We start from the raw sequence: 14,585 nt of genomic DNA, 5'->3' as shown, positions 1-14,585 counted from the left end.
AACAGTGTTTTAAGACCCAGTATACATAAAGGCCCAGTATATTGATATTATTGGGAAGAACAATTGAAATCAACAGGAATTATTATTGCTACAAAATAAAGAGAAACTTGCAATAAGAAGGAAACATCCTGGTTTTCTCTCAATAGGTGTAATTCTTTTATTTAATAACGCTGCTCAGAAGATATGGAAAGCGATTCAGAAGTTGGGTTGGAAGGTGTTGCCGCATCCACCTTATGGTATCGATCTCGCATCATCTGATATTTTTTTTGTTTGGGCCCTTCAAAGAGGTGTAATGTGGTACTAAGTTCAGCAACAACGGGTAGGTAAAAAAATATGGTACAGGAATAGCTCTGACAACAAGGGGAACAATTCTTTACTACTGAAATAAGAAATTTCTGAGATGATACAAGATGGTACAAGCCTAAATGTAGGTGGGAATTATGTTGAAAATATTTTTCATTCATAATCACTGCTGCTGTCTAAGTACTTGTTAAGTCTGAGAATCGGCATTTTATGTAATCATGTAATTGTTCTTTTGAATCATATCTCTTCTTTTATCCGATTGTTGTTGACAGTTTTTTCTAGCGAGATGTTTCTTCAGCTGAAGAAACAAGAAAAAATCATTCTGTATGAGGTTTCAGCTACATAGTGGGTGATCTAAAACATTTCATTTTCAACTGTTGAGCAAGATGAAGCTAGAAGTGTTCAGTATTCCCCTCATTTTGCTTTGAATAGTCTGTTGAAGTTGTCTTGGTGTCTCAGACTATTCATCACAGTAATTGTTTCTTTTTGAAAAATGCAGTCTCTAGGACATCTCTTCCATCTTAAAAACTGAACCATTATTTTTTTTTGTTGAAGTCACTTTTGAATTTCTTGGTTTTGGAGAAGTTTGTGTATAACATGATAGTTTCCAATTTAGGAGTTTGATGATAACTCATGTTTCATTTCTGATTGCAGTAGAGTCCAGCAGCAGGATTTGTCCTCATTTCTGAATGAGGACTTCACAAGTAATTTCACTTATTGTATAAAACAGTATCAGTTTTACAGACATTGTCAATGAATAATTCCTCTCATGGTTGGCCTTATAAATGTAAACAGGAATTTGAGTCTGGTTTCTTTTCCGATAAAAACTTAAATAATTGGATCAGTCTTTACTGTTGTAAGGCGTGATTTTCTACTAATATCTTAAACAGCTTCACTTCTTATTAAATGATCGGTAAACAGTGTATAATATTGAAGAGTTGGAGGCATTACTCTATTGTCCACTATCATTTAACACTTACCACAAAGGTCTATTTTCAGTCATGCTTTTCCGGAATCTGTATTAATTACTTGCTCCAAGCTGTCAATAAAAATATTTTATTATTTTTTTATGATGCCACTACAGTGCTGATTAAGATTGCTACTATAACAGAAATGGAATGCATCATTGAAAACCTTTTATTAGATGTTAAGTATAGTTTTCTAACCGGTGATTGATAATTAGTAAATAAAAATAAATAATTAAGGTTGCTGGTTCATAAATAAAGTAATCCATTTATAATTAATGATATCTTTGACTGTCATTATTTTCTGCATCTAAAGGATATCAAGGTTAAATTATGGGTTCATGTTGAATACATGCAGAGACATAAATTATTCCTCTTTTGCTTTGTTTGTTACCCACTTATCAAACAAACTTTGTTTGTTAACCCACTTTTCTTCAGTTGAGAAAAGAATGGTGATATGTTATGCTTACATCCAGTTGTTTTATTATATGGTATTATCTTTTGAGAAAGCTCTTCATAAAATAAAAGTGCATCTCTGGTTCTAAGAAATTATTTAAATTATTTTTAAGAAAATATTAATTAAGCTATGTTGAACCTTATCGACCTTTGTTTCTTTTCTTAAAAGCTCTTGTATTATCCAGCTTATATATTTTAAAGCTTTTAGTTTATATTAGTACTGAGGTCAGAGAAATATGATCTCATTATGTTTGTAAGCTTGGTATAGTGTTGAAGAATAAATTTCCAAATTTCTAAGCATCGTTTAAGTACTTCTGAAAGGAGTCCGCTATTATAGTAGTAATTAATTTTATAAGAAATTATTAGGATATATTTATTGTAACATTGCTTAATTATATGAATAATCATTTCTTATCTTATAATTATTTTGGTCATAATGGCACTTTTCCCTATGACCTGCATTACTGCAGAGCAGTAAATAAATAAATAGGAGCTGATGGTACAGTTTGATTTATGGCGTCTTTTGGGTGGCAGCAATATTTCATTAGTCTTCAATCTAATTGACATGCTAATAGAAAATTATACATATTGTTTTTATTACAGTGGTACAATTTCAGTATAGTTGTGGGTATCTTTTAGTGTTAATAAATTTTAATTTTTTCCCAGAAATAGGTATTACTACAAGAAATTATAATCATATGGTCAATTGCATTTTTAAGATTTTGCAGTGGCAGTCCTCTGAATAAAAGTCATTCTAATTTATTTTATTATTTTCAGAGAAACTCCTACATCAGCAGGACCAAACTCTTTTGGAAAAACTAAACAGGGATTTTGTGATGCAAAGTATGTGTTTGAAAAGAAACTGAAGAAAGCTACTTTAGAACATTCAGGTGATGATGAACCAAGAAAGTAGAGGTGGTGTTATTTAAATTTAACAAATAAATAAATATATATGATTTTAGGTAGAACTTAAATAATATATGCCTTATTCCAATGGTTACAGTGTACTCTTATCCTAATTATGTGTTCATGATTGAATTATAATTTTCTTTGTTATTATTATAAAAAAAACTTATGTTTAAAACTGATTATGTGTATATACATTAAGAATTTTATGAATTTAATTCATTTAAGTGGAATATAAGTATATTTATGTTAAGAGCTTTTCCAGCTTTTCTTTATATAATTCACAAATTATTGTATTGCTTAATTTTATTATATTTTTTTTTATTTACCCATTGATGATCAGATTTTGTGGATGAATATTAAACAAATTATTAAAATAATGTAATATTCCAGCTGTAATAATCTCTGAATTTAGTCTATGACCTATAAAATTAATTTTTCAGTGGCTTTGAGCTGCAGTTTTGTGTATGAGATAATAAATTTAATATCACAGTGTAAATATGCGTGGTAATTTATGTCATCAGTATAAGAGTAAATGATATGTAAAAATAATGTGTTATGTTTAAATTTATCATTGGCAAAGTACATGTAATTTTTATCATTAATATAATTAATTAAATTGTAGTATGTGTAACCACTTAGTTTTTTTTTAACTACTTCATGAGTTTTTTAGGTTACTTTACTAGAAAACTTTTCATTACTTGTCTGAATTATATAATGGTTGTAAGGTAATAGTTAATTCACTTACATTAAATATTTTTCTTATAAAACGTATTTTATTTGTAATATGATCAACTGATAATACTCAGGCCAAAATTATTTCAATGAAAATATTATAAACTGTACATTACTTTTCCGTCTAGTGCTATAACAGAGGATATAGTTTAGAAGGGAAAGTATTGTGATCAGTCCAATTGGGGTGTAAGCGGTTTTCATCAGATCTTTACATTTTGATACATAAGGAACCCTAAAATCCTGATTGAAATTTTCCAGATGTTCGTATGTAGTATGTATATTTGGTGTCACTCTCTAAATCACCAGAAATATATTTACAGGATTTTGAGAGTAAATCAGTGCATGACATCAATCATACACATGCAATGTTTTAATATGGACACAGTATGTTGATGATATTCTTATTATGTAGAACCAGTAATAAACAGTTAACATCTAATAATAGAATGTTAAATTATTTTGATGCCAATATCAAAATAAACAAGAACAACCAGATTGAAACATCAGTATATAAAAAATACCTACATCTAGTAATATAATATTCATAAATATCAAATCACCCTTGGTCCCTTAAAATTAACATATATACAAATATGATTAAGAGAGCATCAGTTACACATAATAACAAAGAAAAGTCAAATAATGAAATAAACAACATAAAACATATAGCGGTTGAAAATGGATATGATACTACTTATCAAAACACTATATAACGTTACAGCAAATACATACTAAGGCACAAAAGAGAAAAAATATAGCTAATAACCAAATAATAAAATATTAAAAAAACAATAATAAAATAAACAATCTGTGTGGAGTTTATAAAAGTAAATGTAACGATTATGATGCTATTTATAACTGAAAACCAAATAGATCCTTTAAAATTAGATTTCTTGATCATTATAGAAATTACAAAAATAATAAATTAGATATATCTAATATGGTAGACCGTCTAATAAACAGTAAAAAAAACATTCTATTTCTGACTTTAATATAAATTTATAAATATTAGAAATTAATAAAGATAATAAAAAATTAATATATATAGGAATATATTAGAAAAATATTACATACACAAAAACAAACAAAATTTTAATTTGATAAATTATCAGACAGAGTTTGAGGGAGATGTTCTTATAAAAACTACAACAGACAGCAGCAGTCCTGTAAATTAATAAACGATTATCATTATTTAGTATTTTTATAATGTAATAACAGAATTATTTCAATCATAATTGAGGATGGATCCTGTGAAATTACTTTCATGAAAAATTAAGGTAAGATATGTCTTGTCTCAATATTCTGTACTAGGTGCTTTATTTAATATAATTTAACAGTACAGAGGAATTATATGAATTCTAAAGAGATTAATTTCAGTAAAGTTATCGATCATGTTATAAGCTAAGAAATTAGAATCTTAGCTGATAATACTCATTGAATCCTTTACACTTCAAAAAGCTATTGAGTAAAACTAGCTTCCCAAATATCAGTACTGTATTTTTACTAATAAAAACACTAACAAACTATATCATAACTACATAAACTGCAATTTAAAACGTACAAAATACATTCTTTGTTCGCTGAAAAGACATACTGTTGTCTCATTACCTCCTTGTCATCCTGAGTTAAACGATATGAAAAATGCCTGGGCATATGTTAAAAATTACATTTGCCAAAAGAATGTAATAATCAATTTAGAAGACAGTAGAAGCGGTGAAAGAAAAATTTAGATTAATAAATATGAACTTCTGGAAGGCAGTTTATAAAACTGTGAGACAAATTATTTAAAACTTGAACTGATGTTAGAAGAAATTTCAGAGCGTTTTGTTGTAAAATTACATGAAACTGATTTCAGTTTACAGATCCATGGACAACAGTGATGACAAGAGGAGGACATGCTGAGTGGAGTTGAAGAAATAGTGTTGGAAAGAAATTAAATATGTTGTGTGTTAGATAATGTGTTAATTTAGTGTGTAGTAAAAATTACTTATGGAACCAATTTGGAAATGGTGTAATATTATTAATGGTGTGATTAATTTTGGAATTAAGGTAAGTCATTGGGTTTTTAGTAAGTTAATTTTTTACATTACTATTACCATCATAATATTTTGTAACTACTTTTTTTTTTTTGTTATTTCACTGACAAATTAGTTTCAATTAACATCAAATGAATTAAGATTTATGAGATGATGTCTTGTATGTTTGATTTGCATATAGTATTGTTAATTGTGTACGTTTAACATGAGGTAGTGATTCTTAGAAATAAAAAAAATCATGTACACCACATGACTTCCTTGTATGCCTATTAAATTAAATTACATATACACATTTTTAAAAGTACATAAAATTTTATTTCACTAATAACTTCTGATTTTTTATTTCATATTTTCTTTTTTTATTACTAGATTATAATTGTGAAACATTTTTTACAATCAGTGGTTAACAATTATTAATAAATCAATATATTTAAATAAAAAAAAGAAGTTAAAAAAAAGGAAATGAAGTCACATTTGAGCCGATGTGCCTTCCTCTTGTTAGATCCAAATATTTCATTAATTAACATTTTATTTGGTTATAACTCTGGAACCAATGAAAATAAGTACCACTTATGATATATTATTGAAAATCCCTCAATGAGGGCTGATTACGCAGTTAAGAAAAAGTCCAGAATCCAGATTTTTTTTATTTTTGACCCTTTTGATCCAGTCGATTCCAGTCAAAAGGAGAGTTGCATAAATAGATGTTACAACAGTACTAAATCCAAAATTTCAACATTCTATGGCTAATCTTTTTTGAGTTGTGCAAGATACATACGTACAGATGTCACGTAAACTAGCCAAAATGGATTCAGGGATGGTGAAAATGGATATTTCTGTTGAAATCTGAGTTAGAACTGAAACTAAACAAAGTTATGACAAGGTTTGTTTTACTAAAGTAGATCTGAGATTAGCTACTAAAGTGTAATATATTTGTGATGTATTAGGGACATAAGGAACTTTGGCAATGGTGAAATTATAAAGCTGAGTGTTCTTAATTACAATTTTACGTGGTTAGCTCTCTGTATTCCTATCTGGAGACTGAAATTCTCTTTGTTTTTGTATTGAGAAAATTAAGAGTTCACACAACTCATACATCACCAATTGCCAAACAAACTGCACTCCTTGATGATTGGTCTCTTGCACCAGACTTACAGAATTGACTTATAATGCAACATAATACTCAGAATTTCTTGAGAAGGGTAGTCAACAGAATACTGATACACTGCGGATGGTAAAATTGGTGAGGAGCTCTAGAAACTTGTCATTGAGTGTATTAATAAACCTCAAAGAAGACAACTTTTCAGTTTTAAAGTTGAGTTGGTTTTTTTGTTCTTTCAATAATGTTCAGTTTCATATTTTGAACTCTAGCTATTTAAACAGTATTTTCTTGATTTTTATAGTTTAATGTTTCTATGATGTCATTTTATGGTTTGTGGGGTGACTTTTATGTTTGGATTTGTGTCTGTTCTATGGATACTGGGAGGAGGTTCTACGTGCATTTATGCTGAGTAAGTTGTTAGGACACACAACCCATAAAATATTTGTAGCTAATTAACAATTTCTACTGAAGTTAACTTTGTTAACAATATTAAATATGGATTTTATTGTTTTTAAACAGAGTGTGAATCTACAGATGTGGTGAAGTTTCAAGGTGATTGCTAACTGGACAATGTATTCAGTATTACAAGGCATCATTAATTATTTGAATGATATAATTACAAATCATGCTGTCTGTGAACAGCAAGAATTTATGTTCAGTTTTAGCTCCTTTAGTATCATTGTTAATTCAGTACACTTCAGTATAGGGAGTTCTCTGGCCAAGATAATAAAAGATGACTTTTAGGACAGTCTCTGAAGAATACGGATAAGGTATAAATAAGGCAATGTTAAAAAATAGTCTGGTACAAAGTATTTAGTTTTTGAGAAAGAAAAGAAAGTGTAAGCCAAAATTAACAGGTAGAAGTGAAAGCACAGGTATCATGTTGTTGCCCACCCCAAATGTGTGCATAATGTAATTGCAGAGATGTGGATTTTATCCAGGGCATTGTGGTTATTAGTGTACTTACTGAATCTACAAACCAAAAAGAATTTTCAGTTTAGTGTGAAAACAACAGAAAACTGTCTGTTGTCATTATGATTATCTATTTAAAATTATTTTATTAAAACTTACTTGCTGGGGTTTTTCAATGTTTAAAAATTACCAAAACCATTTTCATAATAACTACATCAGATGAGCATATAAAAAATTAAAAATACTATTAAATTAATAAGTGTTAATTTAATACTTATTAAATTAAAAATACGTTTTAGAAACACTTTTAATAATAACTAACCTTACCACTTTCTTCATTTATCATATACATTTATCAGAGTTTTTGTAGCAATTGTGCCATTTCATTAGCAAATTTATATTTAAACTGATGAATTACTTAATATCCAATAAACATTTGTAAGTTATGACTATCAAAAAATAGAATGCGAGTTATTAAAATTAATACTGTTTGTGTGTGTATATATATATATATATATATATATATATATATATATATATATACATTATATATACACTTCAAATTTTTAAGACGAACCTTCTTTTACAGATTCAATGGTTAAAATGTCAGATGTGTCTTCAATTTAGGTCTAATGCCATTTGAATGGCAAATTTCCAAAAAGATGAAAGCTCTCATAAAGAGCTTTACATCTCAACAGGTTTATCACTGTTGATATCATAATTTTAAGATGAGTCATTGTTCTAGAATTTGTATGTGGTCTATGCATGATGACAAATATTTTTTCACGTTTCCTGTCAACCTCCATTTGATGTTGAATAGGCGTAATGTATACTACTGTAGTTATAAATACAGTCTGCTTTTTTCATAACTGTTCCATTCTATCTATTTGTTGTATTTTTCTAACAATTTCATCATCATGGAAAAGGGTTGCACATATGATGCAGACTTTAAATGCAACATTATTTTATGTGCTGAACAGATCTGAAATTGTGCCGCCAGTAAACAGTTCTCAGTAAATTAAGTGAATGTGCACTGGTGGCGCAGTATGAAACAGAAATGCTTTGTGTGTAATGATGAAAAAATGTTTTTTTAAGACCAAAACACAAAATATCCGGAAATAGATGCTGCTGATTTGGTGTATTTCCATGAATTCCACAAAAAAAAGGTCTTCTCCAGTGACAAGAGATGGACTGATGTTAAACGCCAGGGAAATTGCCAGAAATAATGAATGGTCTTCAATTTAAAGCCAACTGCGCGGATGGTGGGAGAAATTCATGAAAAGGCAATGTCTGTCATTATGTTGCAGAATCTCCATTTGCGAGAAGACAATCAGATTACAAGCATAAAGTAGTGTAATATCAACGTTATGTAATTGATCTATAATTAAAGAAACAATATTGTCTCAGTCAAATTGGTAATGCTGATTAAGTTGCTGTGTTCTTTGATATGCCATCAAATTACACCTTAAGTGAGTGAGAAGGGACAAAAAAACAAGTAATGGCAAAAACTGGATATGAGAAAGTAAGAGCAACTATTATGTTGAGTGCTGCTGCTGACAGAAATAAATTATCACTGTATTTAATTCTGAACAGGAAAACTGATGATAAACTAGTGATGGTGTAATTGTTTGAGCTCAAGAGAATGCCTGGATGATAAGGGATCTAATGCAAGATTGGTTAGGACATGTATAGGAACGTATTAGACCAGGTGGACTTCTGAAATGAAGCAGTATGTTAGTGTTGGGTGCTTAATGTGATCATTTGTCTGACAACATTAAAATAAGAAGGTCTAATGGAAAATGTGATTTAATTGTAATTCCTGGAGGTATGACAAGTGTCAAGTACAACCATAGATGTTGGGGGTTAATAAATCTTTTAAAGATCATATTCATGACTGACTGAAAATGACTATCTCGTTAACCCAAGTGGCAAAATTAAACTAGCATCAGCAACTACAACTGTAGAATGGATTTTGAAAGCTTGGAATGAAAGCTTAAGTCATTCTTTAAGTGCTGCTTGTCGAATTCATTGAATGGTTCTGAAGACAACATACTTTGCACCACAGTGACGTAAATGAGTTGGACTCGGGTGAATCTGACGATAACAATTTGACAGCAACATAAAAAGCTAACAAGACACACTGTTTAGTCATGAAAAATTGCTGTGATTAAAGATAAAATACCATACTTATAAAGCTAAATAAATGCTTATGTAATTAATTACAATATTGAGGTACTATAATACAAAATACGGTGTTTTACTACATATTTGGATTATTCAATAAATTGTTGTAACTAGCTACTATTTAACTTTTTATATTCATTTTTCAAAATAGGATGAACTTGAAAAATACTGATTATATATATATACTTGCATGACTTACAGATTTACAATAAATAAATTATACTATACCAGAAATTATCTACTAAATTTAGGGTGCTTTTTAAATTCTATTAGCTAAGGTACATATATATATATATATATATATATATATTTTAATCAAGTAATATATAAAAATATCTTAAAAGATTTCTTGACTTGAAGACAATATTATATTAATAATACATAAGCATGGTTTCACACACCCTTGTAATCATCTTTAATGAGTGGTGCTGCTGTTCTCACCCTGGAGTCAGTTGATGACAGGTTTTATTTTTAATTTGTTAGACACATATCCAGAATGTGATCAGTGTGCTGGTTATGGATTGTCAGTTTATTTAGTTAATTATTGTGAATTTTTGTATTCCATAGCATTGATTTTTATTGTTATTTTGTGTTTGTGAAATGGTTGGTGAATGTTGAGCCCTTGTTATTAGAGAAAGGGTTTAAATGTGTTCATTATATCATTGTTTGAAATCGTTTTGCGTTTAACCAATGTAGAAAACTCTGCAGGTGAAGAGTTTATGTATTTCAGCGATATTATGACTGGTTGATGCTTATGCTTTATTATAATGATTTGTTTTGTTATTGTATCAGATCTTTTAATTTGTGAATTAGTTTTTCAGTTTTTGTTTATTTATTTTTTGAATGTGTGAATAATAGTTACTTCATGGGTAGGTTGAGTAATTTGTGGATCATACATCTAAAAATAGGTGGCATAGAGCCTAGATAAAATTGGGTGGTTTGAATTGTAATAATGAGAGTCTATCATTGTTTGTTGGTTTATTGCTACTTTATAACTAATAGAGTCTTTAATTAATAAAGATATGTTAAAAGTGTTGCAATTATACTTAAAAGCAATGTATATTTTTGATTTTTGTTTTTGTCAATTGGATGAAAAGAAAAACGTATAATTGGATAACTTCGTTTAATTCTAATTTAATTTTGTACATAAATTTTAATTCTTTTATTTTTATACATAATGTGGCTGTAACAGTACATTAACTACTAGGTTCTATAATACTACAAAAAAAGTATAGTCATGAATACATAACATATATCAAAAGTAAACAAAATATTATCTGCTTATTATGTGCAATCTAAATAAGCAGAATTATTTGGGAGATATGTTTTTTTCCCATTCCATCCACCCTCCAGCAAAATTAAGTGAGCTGAAACATAGAAACAAAGAAAAAATAGAAATTTCTGCAGTTCTTTTTTTAATGAAAACTAAATAAGTGAACTAATCCAGTGTTATTAGCTCAATAGTTTTAACAATTCTCTATTTTAAATTGTTCAAATCTGAACTTTTCTTTGATACACACATTTTTTAATAAATCCCCAAGCAAAAATGTCCAAAGTGATATTTAGAGAGCAGGTGACCACGCAGTTAGACCTCCAATATCTGGGGAAAGAGTTCAAGAATATGGTAACATTTCAATGAAAGGTGGGGAAGCAAATCTTGTTGGAAACAGAAGCCTGCAGAAATCTGAGGAACAGCAAAGTTCTGAAGCCTGTCAAGGTACATGTGTGTCCTGTCTCAGTGGACACTACAAAAAAAAATCTGACTGGACACTACATGACTTCCTTCTACGCCTATTAAATTACATATTTATTTATATTTAAAAGTACATAAATATATTTCATTAATAACTTATGATTTTTTTTTTTATTATGTTTTGTGCATTTTTTTACAATCAGAGGTTAATAATTATTAATAAATCTATTGCGTTTAAATTTTAAAAAAAAGAAGAAAAGTTACAAAAAAATAAAACTGGAAGAAAATGTTGCAAACAAAGAAAGAGTAAAGATTAAAAGAAGATGATAAATATAAAGAGGAAGAAAATGTTAAGACCAAGGAAAGAATAAGAGGATGATGAAAAAGAGAAAACTTGAGAACTAGAGAACGTATACACAAATTAAGATCAGAAGAATTATATCAAACCAAAGTGATTAAATGACTGTGGTTAATGACATAAGTGATTAAATGACTGATGACAAAAAACAAATAATGAAATGATGATCAACTCTGACTTAGGGACAATATTGTCAGACAATATTTGAGGAGTAAGGAACTAAAAGAAAATAATTTTTTGCAATTTATCAACGATTAGGCATGTGTGCCTCAGTGTATATGTTGTTCTTATGAGGGACTACTTTTCAGTCACTCAGTAGTTAACTTTAATGTAGATAAAATTAAACAGAAATTAAACTAGAAAATCCAAAAATAATATGATTCTAAATTATAATTTTCAATTTATATTAAATAATCAGATGTTTCACCAAATCTATTACATACACATATATTACACCTTTACACTTTAATAGGCCTTTTAATAATGCCTATTAAATTACATATACACATTTTTAAAAGCACATAAAATTTTATTTCACTAATAACTTCTGATCTTTTATCATATTTTTTTAAAATTATTATTGAATAATTATTTATTGTAAAAAAATTTTACAATCACAAATTAATAATTATTAATAAATTCATATATTTAAGTTAAAAAAAAAAGAATAGGAGATGAAGTCTGATTCAAATCGACGTGCCTTCTAAGATCCAAATATTTTATTAATTAAAATTTTATTTGGCTTTTTTTTTGTCTTCAGTCATTTGACTGGTTTGATGCAGCTCTCCAAGATTCCCTATCTAGTGCTAGTCGTTTCATTTCAGTATACCCTCTACATCCTACATCCCCAACAATTTGTTTTACATACTCCAAACGTGGCCTGCCTACACAATTTTTCCCTTCTACCTGTCCTTCCAAAATTAATGCGACTATTCCAGGATGCCTTAGTATGTGGCCTATAAGTCTGCCTCTTCTTTTAACTATATTTTTCCAAATGCTTCTTTCTTCATCTATTTGCCGCAATACCTCCTCATTTGTCACTTTATCCACCCATCTGATTTTTAACATTCTCCTATAGCACCACATTTCAAAAGCTTCTAACCTTTTCTTCTCAGATACTCCGATTGTCCAAGTTTCACTTCCATATAAAGCGACACTGCAAACATACACTTTCAAAAATCTTTTCCTGACATTTAAATTAATTTTTTATGTAAACAACTTATATTTCTTACTGAAGGCTCGTTTAGCTTGTGCTATTCGACATTTTATATCGCTCCTGCTTCGTCCATCTTTAGTAATTCTACTTCCCAAATAACAAAATTCTTCTTCCTCCATAATCTTTTCTCCTCCTATTTTCACATTCCGTGGTCCATCTTTGTTATTTCCACTACATTTCATTACTTTTGTTTTGTTCTTGTTTATTTTCATGTGATAGTTCTTGCGTAGGACTTCATCTATGCCGTTCATTGTTTCTTCTAAATCCTTTTTATTCTCGGCTAGAATTACTATATCAGCAAATCGTAGAATCTTTATCTTTTCACCTTGTACTGTTACTCCGAATCTAAATTGTTCTTTAACATCATTAACTGCTAGTTCCATGTAAAGATTAAAAAGTAACGGAGACAGGGAACACCCTTGTCGGACTCCCTTTCTTATGTTCTTCAATTGCTACTGTTGCTGTTTGGTTCCTGTACATGTTAGCAATTGTTCTTCTATCTCTGTATTTGAACCCTAATTTTTTTTAAATGCTGAACATTTTATTCCAGTCTACGTTATCGAATGCCTTTTCTAGGTCTATAAACGCCAAGTATGTTGATTTGTTTTTCTTTAATCTTCCTTCTACTATTAATCTGAGGCCTAAAATTGCTTCTCTTGTCCCTATACTTTTCCTGAAACCAAATTGGTCTTCTCCTAACACTTCCTCCACTCTCCTCTCAATTCTTCTGTATAGAATTCTAGTTAAGATTTTTTATGCATGACTCGTTAAACTAATTGTTCTGTATTCTTCACATTTATCTGCCCCTGCTTTCTTTGGTATCATTACTATAACACTTTTTTTGAAGTCTGACGGAAATTCCCCTTTTTCATAAATATTACACACCAGTTTGTATAATCTATCAATCGCTTCCTCACCTGCACTGCGCAGTAATTCTACAGGTATTCCGTCTATTCCAGGAGCCTTTCTGCCATTTAAATCTTTTAATTATTTGGCTATAACTCTGGAACTAATGAAAATAATGAGGGCTTATTACTGCAGTTAAGAGAAAAGCCAATTTTTTTTTGGATTTTGGTTTTCTTTGGACACTTTTGGTTCAATCAATTGCAATCAAAAGGGGAGGTGCACAACTAGATGTTACAAGTCCTAAATCCAAAATTTCAACTATGGCTAATTGTTTTTAGTTATACTGGATACATACCTACAAACAGATGTCATGCCTAAACTAGTTAAAATGGATTCAGGGATGGTCAAAATGGATATTTCTGTTGAAATCTGAAAACCGAAATTTTCTGCGATCACAATACTTCCTTTACTTCGTACAAGGAAGTAAAAAACAGATGCACACATTTTTATACAGTACTAACCAGACTATGTCCCTTTCATTTTCAATTATGTATGGGGTTTCAGTACCCCCATATCCTGACTAAAACAAGGTCTGTTCAGAAAATAACTGAACTTTTTTAATTGTGCACCAATGTAGATAGATATTAAGTGACGTATGGTTGGCAATATTGTGTTCCCCGTATAGTTTTTGTTATCATATAGTTTTTGTGTTATTGTTTTGAGTGCAATATGTTTTAAGTGTTAGTAGCGATTTTTGGAACGTGCTATTTTTTGATGACTGAACTTTCCCGGGTTTCACTCCCTCATTATGATACTTTGCATGAATATTTTTCATTGTCATCGACTTGTTTAAGAAGTTGCCAACAACTGATG

At 29.3% G+C, this 14,585-nt stretch overlaps 2 protein-coding genes across 7 annotated transcripts in view; one reads left to right on the top strand and one right to left on the bottom strand.

The window, feature by feature from the left end:
* Positions 1–5,699, top strand: part of LOC142331060 (PEST proteolytic signal-containing nuclear protein-like) — a 34,362-nt gene extending 28,663 nt beyond the window's left edge. Inside the window, exons 4-5 of one of the 2 annotated variants that reach the window (XM_075376706.1) lie at positions 2,502–2,614; positions 5,228–5,699. In XM_075376706.1, coding sequence (XP_075232821.1) covers positions 2,502–2,614; positions 5,228–5,277 — 163 coding nt within the window. In that variant the 3' untranslated portion in view covers positions 5,278–5,699. Of the gene's footprint in view, positions 1–2,501; positions 2,615–5,220 lie in introns of both variants that reach the window. The other variant, XM_075376714.1, reaches the window with a different exon arrangement.
* Positions 5,700–10,707: 5,008 nt separating this feature from the next.
* The window catches only part of LOC142331037 (thiosulfate sulfurtransferase/rhodanese-like domain-containing protein 3), a 29,825-nt gene continuing 25,947 nt past the window's right edge, over positions 10,708–14,585 (bottom strand). For all 5 annotated transcript variants that reach the window (XM_075376664.1, XM_075376646.1, XM_075376656.1 and 2 more), the window contains exon 4: positions 10,708–10,966. In XM_075376664.1, the coding sequence (XP_075232779.1) occupies positions 10,909–10,966 (58 nt within the window). In that variant the 3' untranslated portion in view covers positions 10,708–10,908. The remainder of the gene's footprint in view (positions 10,967–14,585) is intronic.

This window comes from Lycorma delicatula, chromosome 1 (genome assembly GCF_047948215.1).
Source record: "Lycorma delicatula isolate Av1 chromosome 1, ASM4794821v1, whole genome shotgun sequence".
NCBI classification, from domain to species: Eukaryota; Metazoa; Arthropoda; class Insecta; order Hemiptera; family Fulgoridae; genus Lycorma; species Lycorma delicatula.
The sequence above is the reverse complement of the archived record's forward strand: the minus strand, read 5'-3'. Positions and strand labels throughout refer to the sequence as shown.